The sequence below is a fragment of the Triticum dicoccoides genome, chromosome 2B, assembly GCF_002162155.2.
Source record: "Triticum dicoccoides isolate Atlit2015 ecotype Zavitan chromosome 2B, WEW_v2.0, whole genome shotgun sequence".
Lineage (NCBI taxonomy): Eukaryota > Viridiplantae > Streptophyta > Magnoliopsida > Poales > Poaceae > Triticum > Triticum dicoccoides.
In genome coordinates this window covers 7,572,203-7,585,621 of record NC_041383.1, presented here as the reverse complement: position 1 = coordinate 7,585,621, position 13,419 = coordinate 7,572,203, and the positions used below count along the sequence as shown (strand labels likewise).

At 44.7% G+C, this 13,419-nt stretch overlaps 1 protein-coding gene and 1 pseudogene across 1 annotated transcript; both read right to left on the bottom strand.

The window, feature by feature from the left end:
- Nucleotides 1-7,899, bottom strand: part of LOC119361708 — an 11,159-nt pseudogene extending 3,260 nt beyond the window's left edge.
- Nucleotides 7,900-9,918: 2,019 nt separating this feature from the next.
- LOC119361707 (cytochrome P450 85A1-like) lies at nt 9,919-12,475 on the bottom strand. The gene is made up of 7 exons (XM_037626836.1): nt 12,002-12,475; nt 11,133-11,534; nt 10,952-11,038; nt 10,783-10,861; nt 10,582-10,688; nt 10,348-10,472; nt 9,919-10,246 (listed from the first exon to the last, which is right to left on the bottom strand). Exons 1-7 carry the CDS (start codon nt 12,338-12,340, stop codon nt 10,159-10,161), a joined length of 1,227 nt encoding a protein of 408 aa, XP_037482733.1. The 5' UTR covers nt 12,341-12,475; the 3' UTR covers nt 9,919-10,158.
- Nucleotides 12,476-13,419: the final 944 nt, after the last annotated feature.

The following is a 13,419-nucleotide window of genomic DNA, read 5'->3' as shown; positions in this document are numbered from 1 at the left end:
TAAGTCATTAAAAATAAGCATCTATGCTCATTTTTTAGTAAAGTTAATCATAACTATTTTTTCTTCTATTTCTTTTTGAATTGTAATAAGTCATTAAAAATAAGCATCTATGCTCATATTTTAGTAAAGTTAATCACAACTATTTTCTTTTCTTTTTATTTCTGAGTTGTAATAAGTCATTAAAAATAAGCATCTATGCTCCTTTTTTAGTACAGTTAATCACAACTATTTTTTTGCTTCACTTCATTTCTGAGTAGTTCTCTATATAGTTTTTTTTTCTTTTCAGCTATATTAATTTTTTTCTTTTTATTTCTGAGTTGTAGTAAGTCATTAAAAATAAAAAAGAGGCGCAATGCTTGTTAATTTGCTTCAAGCCTTTCGAAATAGTGTCAACTGCACTGCACATAGCTCTGTGCAGTCTACCGTATTCCTCAAGGCTTGAAGCTAACCAACGTGCAGGAGCACTAGGCCTCTTCGTCATCGTCTCTGCACTCAGGGCTTATAAACAGCTGCGAGTGCCTCTCGCTTGGCGAGGTGGGACTAAAAAAACAGCTGCAGGAAGAATCAAAATAAAATAAAAAAAGTGTCACCTAAAGGGCTACCACGGCCTGAATACGACTAGAAACCAACAATGGGCCAGGATTCAGGCCCGCAATAGGCCCAATAGGCCCACAAGCACATATAGTGCGTTTAGGCCCGTAAGCCTGCATTTGAGAGGAGCTCGAGAGGGCAGCGGGACTGGGGCTTATAAACCACTCTCGAGCTCCCTCAGCTAGCGAGGTGGGACTAGACTTTCGTGCCGCGACGCGTGCAGCACATGGCCTTTAGTCCCGGTTGGAGCCACCAACCGGGACTAAAGGCATTCGTTTCCCGCCCTTTGGGCTGCTGAAAAGAGGCCTTTGGTCCCGGTTGGTGGCACCAACCGGGACTAAAGGGGGCATTGGTCCCGGTTGTTGCCACGAACCGAGACCAAAGCTTTTGCTATATATACAGCACTTAGCGCGACTTCGATCTCTCCTGCTCCACTCCCATCGCCGCGCGTCTCTGCCGCCAACTCGTCGTCGCCGTCCCGCCCCGACGCCGTCGTCGCCCCGCCCCGCCACGCCGTCGCCGCCCGCGCGCCGTCGCCGCCCGCGCGCCCCGCCCAGCCCGCCCGCGCCGCCCCGATCGACGTCGCCGCCCCGCTCCGCACCTCACCGTCGCCGGCGCCGGCCGTACGTGAGCACCTCGCTGTCGCCTTCGCCGGCCGTACACCAGCCACCGTCACTTTTTTGTTAGATTTAATTAGATTTTTTTGTTAGGTTAGATGTGTAGTAATTTAGATATGTAGTTCATTGATTTTTTTTGTTAGATTAGATTTTTTTGTTAGATTAGATGTGTAGTAATTAATTTGTTTATATTATGTTAGATTTTTTTGTTAGCTTAATTAGATTTTTTTGTTAGATTAGATGTGTAGTAATTTTGATATGTAGTTCATAGATTTTTTTGTTAGATTATATTTTTTTGTTAGATTAGATGTGTAGTAATTAATTTATTTTACTAAACAATTTTTTTTGTCTAGCTAGTTTATTTAATAAATTAATTTATTTTACTATATATAGAAATAGTTTGTTTTTAGTAAGTACTACTTATTTATTTATAGTAAGTGCTTAGTAGTTGAACTAGATAGTTGATTTAATTAATAAAAACTACTTTTATTTAACTATATATAGAAGTAGTTACCGCATCGACGTCGGCGATGCCTATCCCGCATCCTCGTCGTCGTCGACTCGGCGGTGGAGGCCTGCTTGATCAGGGCCATGTTCGGGACTGGGCTCCGCCGGGCTGGTATTGGGAGGTGCTACCTTCCGAGGGACGTAGGTTGGTGAGGAGGCAGCCCGTTGTTGACCCGATCCTTGTTTGGTGGCGGTCGCGTGGGCCAGTGACGGTGGTGAGGCATCCGGACACCGCGGAGGTGGTACGTCACCGTGTCAGCGAGGAGGACGAGCACGTCCGTCGCTACATGGTTGCATTGGAGGGCAGATTCGACAATACCTGGCAGGTTCTTCAGCGATCTCACTGGAGCTATGATCCTGTGATGGTTCCTTATCTTTGGGTGTCCACCGCCCGCGTCGATACCCGTCGGGCGCTACGGTTCTAGTTGTATTAGTGATAATATTCGACGATGTACGTACACCAAGAGATGATGTACTTTTGCTTATAATTATTGAATGCATGCTAATTTGAATACTATAATTTATTTTATGATTTGGTTTTGCTTATTTTATGATTTGGTTTTGCTTATTTTATGATTTGGTTTTGCTTATTGAATGCTCATATTGGATAAGTTCTCCTTCATTCCCGTGTGCTAGACAATTTGATATAATAATGGATTCGGGAATGAAAGGAGGAGCTACGTACATCGATCATCGATAGTCAACCCGTGATTAATAATAATGATCTAGTTTAATATTTGAATTATGAACGTAGGCCGGAAATATCGTACTCATCGGACGACGAAAACTGCCCGGGGGAGTGCGACTGGTGCCACGACGACCGAGGTATCTGCGACAGGTTCATTATGCTGGACGAAGATCGTCGCTTCAGCATTAAGCTCGAGGAGACCTTCGATGTTCATACGGTACACAACCGACGATAATAGTTTTTTTCGTAATTACTCATGACTTCAACTATTTTAATCATGACAATATTTTTCATCTTTTCCAATTCGACTAGCTTAGCCCATGCTTTGCAAGACGCTATGTCTTGGAGAGGATGGGTTTTGAAGACCATGAAAGTTTCGAAACCAAACAAATTATCCTAAGTACCCATCATGGTGTGGATTTTCAAGTAAAGTTGTACAATGCTCAGAGTGTAACCCATTTTGGTTGCAAAAATTGGAAAGCACTTTACAAGATGTATGGTTTTGATGAGGGTATGCTTGTTACCATGGATCTTGGTGATCCTACAATCGAGCAAGAGAGACCTACGATTTTTGTCCTTGTGGATACACTTCCAATTGTTCCCCCATGTGAGCTTAACATAGTTATTAAGTAATTTATATTGTTTATTTCAAAATAGTTGACAACTTATTCTCCATTGACAGCTTATTTTCATTCTTCAAAGAATGTGCGGAAGATGGTAGACAGAACCTACTACACCGAAGGCTCCGAACTAACTTATCAAGAGAAAAATCATCTGGTCGCATTTTGTACTGATCCTGAGAATTACAATGTCTACAATCGAACTCCTCAACATTATGGTCAATACGTGCCACTAGTGCACGTGTTGAACTACGGTAACTACCATGGAGATATCCTGGTAAGATTTTTTACTATTACAACATCCGTGCATCTTTTTGCACACTTGTAAAACTAGTACATCATATCATTGCTAACTACGAAGTTATTACTATATTTTTCAATAGATAATCCCGAATGATTGTGTGCCTCATCTGATGTATACACACGGTAGCCTTCATGTTTTGAACATACAACTAGGTCGTCCTACGAATCTCAACTGTCCATACCGGGTTTCTAAAAGAAGTGGAGACATGACCATCAAAGAATGGAAAAAATGTATGGACAGTCGTAAGGAGCTTCTTGGAAGCAACATTCAGCGAAGGGCAAAAATTGGAGACAGGATGATCGCCATTCTTCATAATGGAGAGTCAGGGTCTATATTGTTTTATGATATTTTACCTTAAGGGTGTTTAGGTCCTACCTGATACTGATGATCATGTGTTAAGAACAATTATGTAGGGTTGGGTTCGATGACTATGAGGATGATGATCGTATGACTTATTATTAATAACGAGTAGAAGTTGTATGATGATGCATGCACTAGTAGAAAACGGAGCTTTAAAACCGGTTTGTAAGGGCCTTTAGTGTCGGTTATGGAACCGGCACTAAAGTGTGGGCACTAAAGCCCCCCCCCCCTTCAGCACGAACCGGCGCTAAAGTGCCACCACATGGTGTGAGCTCGCGCCCTAGTATGGGGGACCTTTAGTACCGGTTGGTGTTACCAACCGGTACTAAAGGTTTTTTTTATTTTTTTTCTAAAAATTTTGGAAAAAAATTTGATTTTTTTTATTTTTAATTTTTCTGAATTATTTGATGATTTAGTCTCTAATCACCTCTTTTAACTGCTTAAGTGTGGATCACTCATTCCAAATCATCTAACTTCCCGACTGGTCACCCATCCCTCTCATGCTTAACTTTCGGGTTCTATTCTCCTTCGTTTCCGAGTATGCACTTGTTGTTTTCCTGACAATAGTAAGATGTCAATCCTATTAACCCTTAGGAGTTTAGCTTGACCATGAAGTCACACATTTCACCGTTTGAGTTTGAAACTATTATTCTAAAAAAACAGTAATTATTTAGTAACTCTAATATTTCTTGAATAAGTTTGACCATAGTGTGACCATAGTTTGACCAAAATTCAAAAAATTGAAACAATTATTTAGTAACACTAATATTCTTGAATAATTATGTAGTAACATTAATACTTCTTGAATAAGTAGTTTGACCAAATTTAACCAATTTTTTTTAAAAAAACTGAAATTTGACCATATCTTTTTTTCCTTTTCGAATTTGAGGATTCTAAAAAAATCCAAACATGCCATAGGCTGTCTCCATCGGATGCGGATTTTCTGCTGAATTTTTTGATATATTATACGTTTTTTCTGACATCGTATGCAAAAGTTATAGCCGTTTTACATTTTCCCTACACTTTTTGCAAAACATGTCCAAATTTAAGTTTTCAAATTTTCCTAACTAGTAGATATAGTAATATAACTACCTCTCGAGCTTTGCCTTTGCCTTTGCCTTTGGCTTTCCCTTCACCGGCAGGCTTAAGAGCTTTCAGCTGAGCAAACACATCTGCACCAGAAAACGTTGGAATCTCGTTTACTTCATGGACAACTTTGCCTTTTGTGAAGTTCTTCTTGTCTTCCCTATCAGGATGGTCTGGAGGGAGGAACTATCGATGCAGGCCAAAAGCAACATACTTGCCACCCTTCTTCAGCAAAATGAAAATCAAGGCCTGCATGCACACTAGGCAAGGCATCTTTCCACTTGTACACCATCCGCAGAACATGGCATAGCCGGGAAAGTCATGCATGCAATACTGTAGCCAAACTTTCATCAACAAATTTTTCTGCAGATGCCGGTCGTATGTCAACCTCGGGAAGTACCAAGAATGGTGCAAATCATCCACCAACGGCTGCATAAACACACTCAAATTCTTCCCCGGATATTCAGGCCCCGGAATTATAAACGATAGGAACATGGTCTTGCGTTGCATTATGGCACCGGGAGGGAGATTGAGCGGAATAAAAAATACGGGCCAGCAGCTGTATGGATTAGACGACATACCATATGGATTGAACCCATCACCTATTATAGCAATTCTGACATTTCCAGCCTCGGCTGCTTCCTCCAGGTACTTTATATCGAATGACTTCCATGCTTCACCTTCTGATGTATGTACAATTTTTTTTGGATTGTACATTTTCCCTTCCTTGTGCCACTTCATCATTTTGGCAGACTCCTCGGTGATGAAAAGGCGCTGCAATCTTTTTATAAAATCAAGATACCGAAGAACCTTCACAGGGATTTTTAGCTGCTGCTTCTGACCATGCTTATCGACCACCTCAATATACCGAGAGGAACCGCACTTCCTACAGTAGTTGTCATCCGCATACTCATGCCTAAACAGAAGGCAATTCTTTGGACAAATATGTATTTTCTCATACTCCATGGAGAGCGCCTTCATGTATTTTCGTGCTGAATTTTTTGATATATTATACGTTTTTTTCTGACATCGTATGCAAAAGTTATAGCCGTTTTACATTTTCCCTACACTTTTTGCAAAACATGTCCAAATTTAAGTTTTCAAATTTTCCTAACTAGTAGATATAGTAATATAACTACCTCTCGAAGGATTTTATTTTTTGAAGTTTTTATCATTTTCTTTTGATTTTTTCAAAACTGAAATGACGATACACAGGGGAGGGGTGGCGGTAGAGTTTGAAATTTGGCCCCTTTAATACCGGTTCGTGGCACGAACCAGTACTAAAGGCTTGTCCCCTTTAGTACCGGTTCGTGGCACGAACCGGTACTATAGGTTAGACCTTTAGTACCGGTTGGTAACACAAACCGGTACTAAAGGGGCTCGTGGGGACCCGGCCTGACGCCAGCCTGCCACTACCCCTTTAGTACCGGTTCGTGGCACGAACCGGTACTAAAGGCTCAACAAGAACCGGTACTATTGATCGCAGCCACGAACCGGCACTATTGATCATATTAGTGCCGGTTTTTTTACAAACCGGCACTAATGTGCTTCACATTTGACCATTTTTCTACTAGTGATGATTAGTATAGGACGAGTACTTGTTATTATATATGCTGATGTATGCGAGCATGCATGAGTTATTATATCAGCGGGTAAAATGAACATATATAGCAGCAGCGTTGGTAAACCAAGGACGAAGATATAAGAGAGGACACTTCTCTCTATTAGCTAGCTAATATAACAACCTAAAAATAACCCTCAAAACCCCTAAAGCAGCCACTTTCCAAAAAAAACATGGACTTTTGGTCCCGGTTGGTTCCACCAACCGTGACCAAAGGCCCCCTGACTGGGCTGGGCGCACAGAGCCACGTGGAGGCACATTAGTCCCGGTTCTTATTTGAACCGGGATTAATGGGTGAAGGTATTAGTAACGACCCATTAGTCCCGGTTCATGAACCGGGACTAAAGGCCCTCACGAACTGGGACTATTAGGTGTTTTTCTACTAGTGGCATGAAGGCATCCATCTTGGGGAGGAGGCTGGTGCGGAGCGCGGTGGGGTGCACGAGGCCGAGCATGGCGCCGCGGATGAACCGGTGCAGTGGGCCATGCAAGGCACCGATGTTGTTGGGGCCGAGAATGTCGAGCATGGATTGCGGATAGCCCGGAACCAGGCCGCTGGACTCGCCCTGGAGCAGCATGCGGCGGTTGAGCTCGGGGTCCATGCACACCACCGTGGGGCACCATACGACGTGCGTCCGAAAAACCCTCCCGTATCTGCAGCAGCGCACGGATTAATTCCTCGTAGTACTTTCAAAAAAGACATATATGATATAGAGTATTATATTCTTTCGTTTCTTAATATTACCTTCGTCTCAAAAAATGTGTCTTATATTTATTTAGATACGAATGAATCTAGCACTAAAACATGTCTAAATACATCCATTCGTATCTAGACAAATGTAAAATTAGCTTTTTGAGACGAAAGAAATAGCAAGCTAAGAAAAAAGTTTGTCTCTTCATCGGGATACCTGAAATCCCGGTGAAGAGACATGTCCGTCCGGACATTAGTAGCTACGTACTACTCTGAGAAAGAAAATGCATCATCAATATCAACCATCCGAGAAAGCGGCAAGTTGATGGACGTACCTGAGCCTCCTCTCCTTCATGAAGCTCGGGCCCTGCTTGAGGAACCCGGTGGTCTCGCCGAACAGCGGCCACCCCATTGTTCCCGGCGGCAGGCACCTATTCCCTAGACGCACCGCCGGAACGGGGGCTAGGCGGGGAGACCTTTATTCCATCTTCAGGGAGCCGCCGCCGTCTCGCCTTCCTGAGTAGGACACAAACCCTAACAAGATTGAAAAGAACGACTAAAAACGGAGCCCTCCCGCCGGCCCTTATCAGGATCCACCGCGCCTCCATGGCCCTAGGGCCACCGGAGACGAGGCGGACCTGCGCCGGCGCCGGCGAGAGGCACAAACCCTAACTTTCTCGCCGAACAGCGGCCACCCCATTGTCCCCGGCGGCAGGCACCCATTCCCTCTCCTGCCGTACCTTACCTCGTTCCACCAAAGCAGCAAGCTGCTCGCAACAACCACAACGCCGATCAACACCAGGAGGAGCGACATCTTCTTCTCCTCCTTACTGCCTGCACTAATCACCAAAAGAGGGCGTGCAATCCTTAGCGGCCTAATTCTCACCGTTAATTCTCACCATGGTTCAGATTTGTCTATGTTGTAGTGTGAACAGCGACAACGCCTAATTCTCACCGTTAATTCTCTTCATCTGACGACCCATATTCATACAATAAGGTACTCTCTCTAATCACCAAAAGAGGGCGTGCAATCCTTAGCGGCCGTTAATTTGAGAATCGCATGCACAATGGTAATAGTACTCGGCCATTAAGGAATGAATCACACGCGGATTGGTAATTAGCATCCATTTTGTGCAATCAAGAAGAGAATCCCATGCAAATTGTTATCTGCATCTCCATTATTAATTTAATATGAAACGCGTGATTTGGGTTTGATCCAATAAATCAACCCTTCAATTGTGTAAATCTGGCAGTCCACATTTGTCTAATGTTGTATCGTCAACACCAACAACAGCTACAAACCGTTGGATAGTTAGGATGACATGGATATCCCCAGCTCACCAGGTTCAGCTCATGGCGCTTGCATTTTTCTAAAAAAACACCAACAAAGCCTTAATCCTCTGTATCTGACGACCCATAGTCACACATTGATGTACTCCCTCCAATCGCCAAAAGAGGACGCACCATCCTCAACGCGACCATCAAAGAGAGAAGTGCATGCATATTGTTAGCGGAAAGGATCAATATGATCGACTAGAGGGGGACGATGAGGCGACTAACAAAAAATGAAGTTTTTTTGTTGCAAATTTTAGGTTCAAGAATAAAATAAGTTGTTTAGATATGCAACTAGATGGACAAACGATATAACAAGAACAACAAGCACGTAAGAGTAAACACATGGTAGTAGCTTTCATCGAAACTAAAGGAGTGAGTTAACCGCTAGTGAAGACGATGAAGACAAAGATGTGCTTCTGAAGTTCCCTCCTTGGGGGGTGGGGGTATGTCTCTGTTGGAGTGGTGCGGACGCAAAATGCTGAAACATCATAGAGCACTAATGGAGGAGAAAGTAAGGCAAGAGATGAGTGGGAGGTTCCAAAAAGTTCTAGAAAAAACTTGCGAAAAACTCTGGAATAAAATATTTGAGCTCATAAACCCTCTAGGATTGGCCATGGGGGCCAGCCCCATGTGGGCCCAAAGAGGCCCAAAGGGGCGCCATCTTAGGACGGAAGGCGAAGGCCAAATAGACATGGGGAGGGGCAATCACTTTCCCCCTTGGTTCGGCTGGAGGCATTCCGGTGTGTGTGTGTGGGGGGGGGGGGGGGGAGAGACCCAAAAAACACATCAACTCCAAAAAGGACACATACTACCTATGTTCTAGTCCCAGACTAATTGGTCTAATAGTTGGGACTCCTAATTAGATGGGAATGCTGCTAGGATTCTCTCTATAGTTTTCTCTGAACTCTTGTTCCTGGATGTGGAAGCGTTGTCGGGTTATTACTTCGGAACGCGTGAATGTTTCGAAGGGGTCGTTTACTTCAACTCTTGACCGGCGGATCGTCTCGAAGAAATTCTCGTGGCTAGGGGGTATAAACCTACCCATGGGAATTGTCGCGCTTCACCGACAGAATAAACTACTTCCGCTACCTTACTCGTCGATGAGATTGATCTTACCGGCACCTTCATAATGTTCCTGGGTGTAATCATGTACCATACAATTTTATTATGTAATATGTTCGCCTACGCACGGTCCTCCGTTGTAGTGATTGTATGGTAAGAGAAAGCATGCTCTCTGTTAGTCACCATGACTACGCCAACAGAGCAGAGCAACAACTCCCTCCACACAACGACAACACCTCCCTGATGGCCGTAATGCAGCCCGGTACTCTCCAGCACCAAACTCATTCAAAAACTGTATCTGAGACTCTACTTCCTTCATTTTAGTGCATATTTCTTGTTTACACTCCTATTCTTCGGACAATTATATTTTTCTCTATCTATCATTTGACATGCAGCTCTTCTGCATGGTTCAAAAAGAAACAGAGAGCTGAAGCTATTCACATCATACGCCTTTGTCGATTTCAGAATTGGTAGAACAAAAGAACACAGGAGCATCTTTTTGCCTTCTACCTCAGCTACCTAGTGAACCTATAACATCTATACTATCCCTATGTTCCTATATTTTTACAGGCATCAAATTTCTAATCTAATCTATTCATCAGCGCAGAATCGCGCCCTCATCGTCTTTGTCTTTGGCATATCTATCTAAACTCTGCAAAATGTTTGTTGCAAGAGTTCAGTAATCTTGAACTCGGATATGCAGCCCGTTGGGAGCTTCCACCCGGGGAAATTTCAAGATTGTGTTCTTGCCTTCTTCCTCCCATCTGCAACATCAAACAGAATGCAAGCATCTGTTAGTAAAAAATAACGCTGGAGCTGCCCTTAGCAATCGGATCGACGTGGATTAATGAGAGGTTGAACATACCTATATCGGGTCACGAAATAGGGGAGGAAAGTCGTGATCTCCACAGTTCCCACCTCCTTCCCGGGGCACATCCGGCCGCCCCCTCCGAACAACATGAAGTGCGGGTGCAATTCCATGTTCTTCTCCTGAACATTTTTAGTAGGCAAAGAAAAGGTTAGAACTTCCTCTGGTGTGGTGATATGTTGTTGTACTGGTGTTTTGATGGTAATTAATATTTTCCGCTCTTCTACTTACCAGCCATCTCCACGGATTGAAGGTCATCGGGTCAGGATACATGAACGGATCATAGTTTATCTCCCTTGTGTAAACATAGATTCTCCAGCCTTTTGGAATGACATACCCTGGAAAAAATCGATAGTACACCACATTAGAACTGAATTATTCTTTTTCCTAGAAAATGCTTTAGTGGCAGAGTAATTTCCAACCATAACTCACCATTCATTTCTACATCCTTTGTAGTTTTCCTCAGCAGTCCATTAACAACAGTGGCTAATCTTAGCGTCTCAAAAATGACCTGCATAGAGGTGTCCATGAGTACATCATGATCATACTCATGTTATACTACTGCTCTGACTCCATCTTTTGTGTCTTTTCTCCTACTTACAGCTCGAGTGAAGGCCATGGACTTGAAATCATCGTAGTTGATGGCTTCGTCCGGCGATTTTCCCTTCCTGATATCAAGATGCTCTCTCTGCATTCAAAAGTGACAAGACCATCAATAAACTCTAGAAGCACGTGATATATGCCATGGAACCAAAATTGATTTGCAAAGTATATGTACATACCCTAAGTTCTTCGAGGGCCAGCGGATGTTCCGATAGGTACTTGACGGCCATCATCGAAGTGGTCGACATGGTTTCGTATCCGGAGTAGATGAGGGCGATGAGCAAGTCAATGATCTGCTCGTCGCTAATCTTATCCCTGGTCCCGTCATCGCCGCTTCTCAAGAGAACATCCAACATGTCATCATGAGCATCACCAGAGGATCGCCGTTCCGTGATCATCTGCTCTAGAATGGACACGAGCTTCTTCCTTGCCTGAAAGCCTTGGTAGTAGCTGGTCCCTGGGAGGTTGATGGGCAAGGAGATGGTGCCGAGCACAAGGGTATACAGCTCTGCCTTGAGGGCGTCGGAGAGTGGGCCGGCCGTGATGCCGGCGATCTGCCTGAGTGTAGATAGCAAGGCCATCTAAAAGGGAAAGGGAAAGTCAGTTAGATATGATACGAGGACTTAAGATTCTGTGATCTGCTGCTGCAAGGAGAAGAGATGCTTCTAAGAAACTCTGCAACCACCACAAAAGCGGCAACCGGGTAATGATGATGTCCTGAAATCTGATACTCTGTTCTGGGGCACAAGTAGATACTAGTCTACTATGAAACTCTGCAACAACCACTTTGGAAAGTGTGGAGTGAAGCTGTCACTAAAACAAGGCTATTTTTATCACTGATACATCTGGCGTCAACCAAGCGAAACATATTTGAACAAAAATTTCTCAGTAGCATGAAGGGATGCAAAATATTTTCAGAGCAGAGTAGTGAGTGAACTAATCTGTGGGGGAGGCATTAACGTACTCCGATATTCCACCCAACTGTGTCAACTTCTTTTATTTTGCGAAAAAACTGTCTCTAGATGTACAGGTGGCCTGTGTGGTATACCTCCTTGGTCTTGGCCTGGACGTCGACGACGCTGCCTGCCCAGCCGGAGGTATGTGAGCGCATGAAGGCGTCGATCTTGGGGAGGAGGCTTTGCCGGAGCGCGACGGGGCCGACGAGGCCGAGCATGGCGCCGTGCATGTGGCGGTGCAGCGGGCCGTGCACGGCGGCGATGTTGTTGCGGCCGAGGATGTCGAGCATGGACTGCGGGTAGCCCGGGACCAGGCCGCCGGCCTCGCCCTGCAGCAGCATGCGGCGGTTGAGCTCGGGGTCCATGGACACCACCGTCGGGCAGCCCAAGATGTGCGTCCGGAACAGCCTCCCGTACCTGCAACAGCGCATAGATTAATATTCCTCGTTCAGAATAAGATTATATATCCCATGTTTTTCTTAGTGGCAAGCAAGTAAGCAAGCAAACACTATGATGGGGATGATGGATGGAACATGAAGTATAGGCTGGTGATCCTCTTTTTTATGTGTGTGAATTTACAAATGGTGTATACTTTGGGAGCTGGGGCAGTGATGAGGCGTGTTGTTATGTGAGGTTTTGGGGGACAAAGCAGCTAGAATGATGCTCCTCCTCCTCCTCCTTTACACAGCCGGAAAGTTGCTGCACATTTCCGTCGTTGATAGATTCGTTAAACTTGTTATTCCAGTGAAGACAGATGTACTACTAGTAGTAGTAAAAAATCTTGTGAAAATATAGGGGTTCTCAATTATTGGACCAAAAGCTGGCCACGCCGTCGCCGGCGGCAACATCCATCTCGACCCAGCAACAGCGACCCTTTGGATAGAGCGGCGCAGAGAGAGAAATAGATGAGTAGGAGGAGGCCTGCTGCGGCTAGGGATAGTAGATAGAGGATAGCAGGAGGCGCACGCTTGGCCTCCAAATCGGCGCCGCGCACCGCCGTGCGTGTGCGTGTGCGTGTCGGCTTGCGGCCTTCTCGTCAAAAGGTATCCTGCCGAGGCGATGGGATCCCATGTGTCTGTATTTTTGCGAATGTGTGGTTGCTTGGGTTTTGTCACGCCATCTCCAAAGGCAACGGGTAAAAATCCTCCGGCATGGGTATGGGAGGATGCAATCCAACCGTACCCGTATATATTTTCACAACACGTTCAAACAAGTCCAGGTTTTATATAAACACGCCGATTTTTATATAAACACAACGGATTTCATTCAAAACACATCAAAGCGGTGCTAGGCAGGCTCTAGCATATAATTAATACGTAATCTAAATGGTCGCGGGCGCCCGTTCTCCGTGTCCGGCTATGAACCAAGAGAACAAAAGCTTCACCTTTTCCAGCTTAGCATCAACGCTCTCCAACTCTGCCTCCGTAACCTCCTCCTCCGGAGCACCGGGAACTGAAGTTGTCCGGACGTCCCCGCCAAGTGACTAATCAGCCGAAGATGGTGAGCCCAC

Bases quoted from the DNA above. Each gene is read 5' to 3' on its own strand.
- LOC119361707 (XM_037626836.1), bottom strand. From the start codon at position 12,340: ATGCGCTGTTGCAGGTACGGGAGGCTGTTCCGGACGCACATCTTGGGC. The intron at 11,535-12,001 runs GTATACCACACA...TTTCCCTTTTAG, and splicing joins TCCAGGCCAAGACCAAGGAG to ATGGCCTTGCTATCTACACT. The intron at 10,473-10,581 runs GTAAGTAGAAGA...AAAAATGTTCAG, and splicing joins TCAATCCGTGGAGATGGCTG to GAGAAGAACATGGAATTGCA.